Source organism: Salmo salar, chromosome 10, assembly GCF_965601325.2.
Source record: "Salmo salar chromosome 10, fSalSal1, whole genome shotgun sequence".
Lineage (NCBI taxonomy): Eukaryota > Metazoa > Chordata > Actinopteri > Salmoniformes > Salmonidae > Salmo > Salmo salar.
Window position 1 is genome coordinate 62,689,653 of NC_138300.1, and position 10,060 is coordinate 62,699,712.

The 10,060-nt window shown below is 39.6% G+C and overlaps 1 protein-coding gene across 1 annotated transcript; it reads left to right on the forward strand.

The window, feature by feature from the left end:
• Positions 1-515: 515 nt before the first annotated feature.
• On the forward strand, positions 516-9,648 carry LOC106560679 (ATP synthase F(0) complex subunit g, mitochondrial). The gene is made up of 3 exons (XM_014123786.3): positions 516-669; positions 7,265-7,425; positions 9,471-9,648. The coding sequence occupies exons 1-3, from the start codon at positions 618-620 to the stop codon at positions 9,567-9,569; spliced, it is 312 nt and encodes a 103-aa protein (XP_013979261.1). The 5' UTR covers positions 516-617; the 3' UTR covers positions 9,570-9,648.
• Positions 9,649-10,060: the final 412 nt, after the last annotated feature.

The window sequence follows — 10,060 nt, forward strand, 5'->3', positions numbered from 1 at the left end:
TACCTCAATTAGCCTGACTAACTGGTGCATGTAAATAGCCTCGCTACTGTTATTATTCACTGTCTTTCTATTATTGTTTTTTTATTTCCTTACTTATCTATTGTTCACATAATACCTATTTTTTACTTAAAAATTGCACTGTTGGTTAGGGCCTGTAAGTAAGCATTTCACTAAGGTCTACACCTGTTGTATTCGGCGCACATGTCAAATAAACTTTGATTATACAGGTGCAACTCATATTTTATGTGCTAATCATACTTTACATTCTTGTACATTTAAGGGACTATTTTACTGTCATACGCCGGCCTCAATTTGCCAGTCTGTTATTGACATTGAAAACAACGATTTTTCACCTTTCTGAAAGGATTTCGACATCGAGCAAGATTAAGTGGGGAAAAAAGAATAACAAACAGAGAAGTTTATGATTCATGCCTAGTTAAATAAAGGTTTATAAATATATAGATATATATATATAATAAATTAGGCAGCTCTGCAGCTATTTCTGTTCAGGCAGATCATAGGGCAGCCGCACTTGAGGGGTCCTTCTTGCTGGAGGTGACATTCAGTTGCAGCAAATAGACGATTGCGTATTTTTCACGACTCTAAAGCAAACCATCATGGCACAGGCGGTCCAGAAATTGGTGGCCAAAGTACCTACTTTGATCGGAGGTAAATTAAATGATTGTATTTAGACATAAGCTTAACGTCGACGCTATTAAAACATGCAAGTTATTGTATTCAAGTTGACAGTCACGCTGGCATGGCATCGGTGGCTATGCTAGTAGTTAGTTAGCTATGTCACAGTTTAGCGCATCTTGCCGGCTGCAGCTAGCTAACTACTGAGTGTAGAAAACAATAACACCTTCCTAATATTGAGTTGTACCCCCCCGTTAGCCCTCAAAACAGACTCAATTCGTCGGGGCATGGACTCTTCAAGGTCTCGAAAGTGTTCTACCGAGATGTTGACGCCAATGTTTCCCACAGTAGGCTGACATTTGTAACGTTTTTATAAAGTAGTTCATTGCATGGTGCCCATTTTTCATAATAAGACCTTATGATCCAGCTGCTTGCCGTAGTTATGAAGTAATCGCGAAAACTCAGGCTTTATTTTAGGGCATCTTTCACCCCTGCCAGCTCCTATTAGTTCTATGGAGCACCGCTCCGCCAACTGGCCTTCGGAGCGGTGCCCGTTGGTTTGCGTTACAATGCCTGCTTCGCATTGTTTGCAATGAGTTGAGCCCGCGTTAAGTTGCAGGTTTACCTCAGGTAACTTTATTATTAACAAGCTCACTGATCGCTTAGAGTACACGTTGTGGTGACACACGATGCTAAGGGCGCGTTATTCATTTTCTGATCATGGTTAACCATATTTTTTTCAGAAAAAGGTGTAAAACCTAAGAAAAACTTAGGTCCCTGTCATCTTTTTCAAGATGTGACCAACCAGTGCTCCTGGACATTGGCTAACCGGGCTATCTGCATTGTGTCTCGCCACCCCGTCTTATACGCTACTGCTACTCTCTGTTCATCATATATGCATAGCCACTTTAACCATATCTACATGTACATACTACCTCAATCAGCCTGACTAACCGGTGTCTGTATGTAGCCTCGCTACTGTATATATCGTCGCTACTGTTATTTCTTTACTTACCGATTGTTCACCTAACACCTTTTTTGCACTATTGGTTAGAGACTGTGAAATGCTTACTTACAGGAAGGTCTACACCTGTTGTATTCAGCATTTCACTGTAAGGTCTACCTACACCTGTTGTATTCAGCATTTCACTGTAAGGTCTACCTACACCTGTTGTATTCGACGCACGTGACAAATAAACTTTAATTTGATTTTAAACAGCCAGAATACATTTTTAACTAAGAATTAATCTTTGATGATTTGTTGTTTTTAAATGGCTGCTGGGTAATTTGATATGCGCCAATCTTCCTTCGTAGGCATCGAATTGAACTAATTGAGTTGCAAAAGAAATGGATAGGTCTAGCTAGCTCATTGATTTTGTAGATCTGACACAGTTGCTACCTCAGATTAAGAGCCTGGCGAGTGTCGTGAATTATGTTTGTAGTACCCACAGAAGGCCACAGGGCGGAGCAAGAGAGCTATAAACCCATACTGTTTTTTGCCTTAAAAACACTAACACGGAACCCAAACCGGCTGTGTGCGTGCTCCATCGTGCATACATTTATTTTGTCCCCCCACACCAAACGCGATCACGACACGCAGGTTAAAATATCAAAACAAACTCTGAACCAATTATATTAAATTTGGGGTTAGGTCGAAAAGCATTTAACATTTATGGAAATTTAGCTAGTTAGCTTGCACTTGCTAGCTAATTTGTCCTATTTAGCTAGCCTGCTGTTGCTAGCTAATTTGTCCTGGGATATAAACATTGAGTTGTTATTTTACCTGAAATGCACAAGGTCCTCTACTCCGACAATTAATCCACACATAAAACGGCCAACCGAATCTCTAGTCATCTCTCATCCTTCTAGGCTTTTTCTTCTCTTGACTTTATATTGCGATTGGCAACTTTCATAAATTAGGTGCATTACCGCCACTGACCTTGTTCGTCTTTCAGTCACCCACGTGGGTATAAACAATGAGGAGATGGCACGTGGGTAACTGCTTCTATAAACCAATGAGGAGATGGGAGAGGCAGGACTTGGAGCACAATCTGCGTCAGAAATAGAACTGATTTCTATTTTAGCCCTTGGCACCGCAGACGCTCGTTGGCGCAATAATTGAATAACATAGATTTCTAAATTTATTTTGCAACGCGCACGCGACGCGAGCGGTGAGGTTAGCCTGTAACAGTCAATCACATTTATTTATAAAGCCTGTTTTACATCAGCAGATGTCACAAAGTGCTATACAGAAACTCTAACCCTACATATAACCTATTTCTTGCATCTAGGATCACCTCACCAATATCCAATGGTAGAGCGTGGCGCGAAATACAAAAACCTTAAAAATGCTATAACTTCAATTTCTCAAACATGACTATTTTACACCATTTGAAAGATAAGACTCTCGTTAATCCAACCACATTGTCCGATTTCAAAAAGGCTTTACAGCGAAAGCAAAACATTAGATTATGTCAGGAGAGTACCCAGCCAAAAATAATCACACAACCATTTTCAAAGCAAGCATATATGTCACAAAAACCCAAACCACAGCTAAATGCAGCACTAACCTTTGATGATCTTCGTCAGATGACACTCCTAGGACATTGTTATACAATGCATGTTTTGTTCAATCAAGTTCATATTTATATCAAAAAACAGCTTTTTACATTAGTATGTGATGTTCAGAACTAGCATACCCACCGCAAACTTCTGGTAAATTTACTAAATTACTCATCATAAACGTTGACAAAATACATACATTATTTTAAGAATTATAGATACAGAACTCCTTTATGCAATCGCGGTGTAAGATTTTAAAATAGCTTTTCGGCGTAAGCACATTTTGAAATATTCTGAGTACATAGCTCAGCCATCACAGACTAGCTATTCAGACACCCGCCAACTTCGGGGCTCACTAAACTCAGAATTACTATTAGAAAAATTGGATTACCTTTGCTGTTCTTCGTCAGAATGCACTCCCAGGACTTCTACTTCAACAACAAATGTTGATTTGGTTTCAAATAATCCATAGTTATATCCAAATACCTCCGTTTTGTTCGTGCGTTCAGGTCACTATCCAAAGGGTAACGCGCGAGCGCATTTCGTGACAAAAAAATTCAAAATGTTCCTTTGCTGTACTTAGAAGCATGTCAAACGCTGTTTAACCTGTTGGGGCTAGGGGGCAGTATTTGCACGGCCGGATAAAAAAACGTACCCGATTTAATCTGGTTACTACTCTTGCCCAGAAACTAGAATATGCATATAATTAGTAGATTTGGATAGAAAACACTCTAAAGTTTCTAAAACTGTTTGAATGGTGTCTGTGAGTATAACCGAACTCATATGGCAGGCCAAAACCTGAGAAGATTCCATACAGGAAGTGCCCTCTCTGACAATTTGTTGTCCTTCTGTTGCATCTCTATCAAATACAGCATCTGTGCTGTAACGTGACATTTTCTAAGGCTTCCATTGGCTCTCTAAAGCCGCCAGAAAGTGTAATGGGGTGTCTGCTGTCTCTGGGCGAAGAACAGCAGGAGAATGTGTGAGTGGTCAGCCTGGGGACAGTGACACTGGAGATGCGCATTCCTGAGAATTCTCAATTTTTTTTCTTTCAGCCTTTGAATGAATACAACGTTGCCCGGTTGGAATATTATCGCTATTTTACGAGGAAAATAGCATAAAAATTGATTTTAAACAGCGTTTGACATGCTTCTAAGTACGGTAATGGAATATTTAGAATTTTTTTGTCACGAAATGCGCGTCACCCTTCAGATAGTGACCTGAACGCACAAACAAAACGGAGCTATTTGAATATAACTATGGATTATTTGGAACCAAAACAACATTTGTTGGTTAAGTAGAAGTCCTGGGAGTGCATTCTGACAAAGAACAGCAAAGGTAATCCAATTTTTCTAATAGTAATTTTGAGTTTAGGTTTTCCCAAACTTGGTGGGTGTCAAAATAGCTAGCCGTGATGGCCGGGCTATGTACTCAGAATATTGCAAAATGTGCTTTCACCGAAAAGCTATTTTAAAATCTGACACTGCGATTGCATAAAGGAGTTCTGTATCTATAATTCTTAAAATAATGTATGTATTTTGTGAACGTTTATCATGAGTAATTTAGTAAATTCACCGGAAATTTGCGTTGGGTATGCTAGTTCTGAACAGCACATGCTAATGTAAAAAGCTGGTTTTTGATATAAATATGAACTTGATTGAACAAAACATGCATGTATTATATAACAATGTCTTAGGAGTGTCATCTGATGAAGATCATCAAAGGTTAGTGCTGCATTTAGCTGTGGTTTTGGTTTTTGTGACATATATGCTTGCTTTGAAAATGGCTGTGATTATTTTTGGCAGGGTACTCTACTGACATAATCTAATGTTTTGCTTTTGCTGTAAAGCCTTTTTGAAATCGGACAATGTGGTTAGATTAACAAGAGTCTTTAAAATGGTGTAAAATAGTCATATGTTTGAGAAATTGAAGTTATAGCATTTGAGGTATTTGTATTTCGCGCCACGTGATTCCACTGGCTGTTGACTAGGGTGGGACGCTAGCCCAGGGAAGTTAAAATCAATTTTTATGCTATTTTTCTCATAAAATAGCGATAATATTCCAACCGGACAACGTTGTATTCATTGAAAGAGGGAAAGAAAAAAATGGTGAGGTCTCGTGAACGCTCATCTCCAGTCTCTGTCACCAGGCAGTCCACTGACAAACTGAGCTGCTGTTATCTGCCCAGAGACAGGAGACGCGTCAATCCGGTTTCTGAAGGCTTTAGAGAGCCAATGGAAGCCTTAGAAAGTGTCACATAACAGCACAGATACTGTAATTTCGATAGAGATGCAACAGAAGGACTACAAATTGTCAGACAGGCCACTTCCTGCTTGGAATCTTCTCAGGTTTTTGCCTGCCATATGAGTTCTGTTATACTCACAGACACCATTCAAACAGTTTCTAAAACTGTTTGAGTGTTTTCTATCCAAATCTACTAATAATATGCATATTCTCGTTTCTGGGCAAGAGTAGTAACCAGTTTAAATCAGGTACGTTTTTTATCCGGCCGTGAAAATACTGCCCCTTATCCCAGACAGGTTAACCCTAACCCCTAATTCTAGGGTAGGGTAGCCTAGAACTTTTAGAAACCATTTTAGTATTAATATGATATTTAATACCATTACAGTACTAAATAGCATTTAGATTATTTTGTTCATCAAAACCTGTCTAAGCATTTAGCTGTTTTGTTATTAGTTGTTTTATATTTATTATTGCAAGGCAGAACACTTGGTAAACAAGCCACATTGTTTTCTTTTTTCAAATGTGGTATGAACTGGGTGACCTAGTAACCTCTGTGAAAGTCCAGCAATTGGCGTGGGGCAGGTTTGACTGATCTAAGGAATTAACAGGAAAAATACATTTTATTTCTCAGCTGCCTCACCGATGTCTTTACGTGAATTAATAACTTTTAATTGCTAAATATTTCCAATAGATGGAAGCATAAGACCCCGAAGCATCATTTATAGGCTATAGCAGCAATATGATTGACATAAAATAGCATGCAACCAATGTCCCATGACTTTACAGTTAGCAAAATATCTTGTATTAAGCCTGTGTTGCTTTTGGGAGAGCAAAAAAATAGTGATTATAGCAGGTACTGAACCCCGGCCAAATAATCACTTGTCAGATGCGCTACCCTCAACCTTAGTTGAATTGCATTATAAAAAGACCTTAACGTATCATATTGGGAGCAAACTGCTTCGGAATAGAGAGGACGAGTGCATCTTCCAGCCTGCCAATAAATTACATCATGCAATCCTCGCGGTTAGCGAATTTACCTCAACATGCCCTCGCTTGCGCGAGAAGGCAGAGCGGGTCGATGCTGGTTGATGAATTTGTCAATGAATGTACTAGGAAAATACGTTTTTGTCAACCAGAGGTGACTGAATTAATGTTCAGCCTTATTGATAATTGTTATAGTAATGAAGTATAAACATGAGCATAAAAACTGGTAATAATAAACATGAAGCATCATTATAATACGTCACAGTAATATGTTAAACGCTTTTTCAGTTCTTCCTCTTGTGTTAGCAGTGTGGAAAGGAAGGGACAGAAAAAAGCAGGAATTCTTCTGTGAGGGGAGTGGTGTATCCAGGGAGAAAGCTAAATAATATTCTGAAATGTCATTTGTGGTCTTATGCTGCCATCTATTGGAATTATTTAGTAACTGCAGTAGTACTGAATAAAGTGTATATCCTTGTGGTGGTAATGTTTTGTACACTCAGTGTAGTTAGCTAATGGTAGACAAACGAACAAGCCAAGTCACCATCAATCTCGAATAAAAACTTGTTTCCAACTAAGTGTTGGCTAGCTAGTTAGATGTAACTATTTATAGTAGATAGTGTTAGTTAGATGTGGTAACTGATTATAGTAGATAGTGTTAGTTGGCTAACTAGCTAAATGTCAATCTCAGGTAGGTGTTCTGACAAGCTCTTTGAGTCACCTAGCTGTCTCACCTGTAAACTACATCTAACGTTAGCTAATGTTTCTTATCTCGCTTGACCCAGCAGTGTGCAGCAGAGGACACATTTCATGACATGGCGTGTTCATTTTGTTTTTTCAGCCGCTGCCACCTACTCCAAGCCCCGGCTAGCGACCTTCTGGCACTACGCTAAAGTCGAGCTTGTGCCCCCTTCCCCTGCCGAGATTCCCCAGGCCATTGCAGGAATCAAGAACATCCTCACCGGTGTCAACAGTGGACGCCTTGGACAGACGACAGTGAAGGTGAGAACTGAGAAGATTGCTTGAGTGGGTATCAATGCAATACTGTATAAGTAGCTAGCAAGTTCATTATTTTGCCCATTGGCTCTCTGAATGTGGGTTTTGTGATCAATGTTCCCTCAAAAACAATTTTTCACTGAGCAAATTTCAGGTCTGCTGAGCGCAAACTTGAACGTTGTGAACTTCCGGCGTGCATTTCCTGTGAATACTGGGGCTGTACTGTGGCTATTTGATCATAATGTAGGCCTACCATCAAAAACAATGGAGAAAGTGCATCCCATAGCATTTTAACATATAGAAATAGCTGTTCTATCATTGTCTACAGTAGAATCCAATCCATGCAGGCCTACATTCCATGAGACTTTTTTTTTTTTTCTTAAAACATGCAGGGCTTGACATCAACTTGTTTATCCACTTGTCCTTCAGACAAGGTGGTGACTGGACATGTTGTTTGATGTAAGAAACCACTTTACAAAATAAAATGCATTATTATTCCCATACCATTATTACAGAGAATCAGACAAATGATGCTACCCTCTGCCTATTGGCCAATTAACTTATTCAAGCCTGTCTCAAAATACATCACTGCCCCTTTAAGACAAAAAAAAGCTCCTTATTCGCTTTTCAAATATGTCTAGAAATGTACACGTTTTGTGCTGACTACAAATGATCTATAACTGGGCTAATAACTCACTAACTAGTAAAGGATATGAACAAATGTGCACACGTGGCTACATGCATCTCTGGCTTTGATCTCTAAACAAGCACATCTACTCACAACCACTCATGCTGTAAACACAGTCCAGTTCAATGGAAATGGTCTATTTGCATATAGACCTACTGCAGCTCTGATTGTTTATGCTGCACTGGTCTGTTTAGAGTACGGTCTGAGTAGTGCGTGTTAATGCAATAGAATCCTACTGCAATGCATTCTGCCTACAACAATCTGTTGCATAGTTTGTTTTGGTATGTTGCATTGAAAGTGGCTAATATTGCGTGTCACAATTGCCACAGTAAAGGGAAATGTTGAAAGTGTTAACAGGGAACTCTATAACAGTGGTCACCAACTTTATTCAAATACAAGCCGAGATCTACCGCTGGTGATTTGTAAGAATATGCAACATTAACCAATTAAAAACAGTACTCTAGCAATGAGGTTTGTGCAGTAAGCTATAGGCCCAATACATTACCACCGCATATTGGCTTTGCTTGAATTGCCCTGCCAATGCACTGTTCGGGACATTTTCTTTTGTACAAATTCTATTAAAAAAATGGAACTAGTCTATATGATCACACTGGTAATGGATCTGTTGTATTACTTGTGAAACACAGTTGAGTGAGCCTACATTTCAATAATTTGCTTTTTATTTTACTGGAATGATGGAGTCTACATCTGTAGTCAGCTTTAGTGGAGGGAGAGAGCAGCAGACTGAAGTTCCGCCTCTCATCTCTTCGCTGACACTGACCAAAAAGGGACACAGTCTTCCATTATTTCCTCATGTACAAAATCATGTTACACCTATGAACAGAGAACGTGAAATATTCCTCGATATTAAAGACCCAGGCCACAAATAACCCAAGCCAAAATATACTTTCCCACTCATTCATTACTGTTGTAGCGCTGATTGGAAAATGCATTTTATGGTTTATATAAGGGTTGAATACAAAGTGTTGACAGTCGACCGACTAGGAATGCCTTGGAGATTGATCAGGTTTGCTATCGACTGGTTTGTGACCACTGCTCTAGAAAATTGTCAAGTTCAATCTCCTGCTTCTCTCTGTGGGATGATATTTCTGAGCGGCAGCTCGTGGTAGTCTTGGGGCTGCTGCTTGCACAAACGCACAGCTTAGCGGGAGCATTGGTTGTGACTTATCTCAACTCTTACAAGTAGTCCCTTCATTATCAAAATAAGTAGCTGCAATCCACTAGGAGACATTAGGCCTACATCCTAACCAATTGGGAAATATGGAATTGTCTGTCATGTTGGTTTTTAGATATGACTCAATGGTATTTGTTTGGGATTAATGTCAATGTGCTTTTGTTACAGGATGCGTTCAGAAATGGATTGGTCTGCACTGAAGTGCTGATGTGGTTCTACATTGGAGAGTGCATCGGAAAAGGAGGCATTGTTGGATACGCCGTTTAAACCTTGTTCTGTCGCTATTGTACACTCTTAACTTCCACTTGTGGAGATCCAATTAATAAAATGTCTATTGTTTAAAGAACTGTTGCACTGTAACTTGAACCTTTATATATACACGCATACACACACACACACACACACACACACAACACAACCAGTGGAGGCTGGTGAGGGGAGGACAGCTCATAATAGTGCCTGGAACAGAGTAAATGGAACGGCATCAAACACATGGAAACTGTATTTAATACCATTCCACTCATCCCGTTCCAGCCATTACCATGAGCCCGTCCTCCCCAATTAAGGTTCCACCAACCTGTGAACAAAACATCCCAAGTGCAGTTAAAGGTTGACCAAGATTCAATTTCTGGTTAAACTTTACTTGTGCCACCTCAAATCTAGAAATGGGTGGAATTGTGTTATGTAAAATGGGAGGTCGCTGACTGCTTAAAGTTGGAATAAATTCTGACGTCAATGGCGGTCGGTGTCGTTTTAAG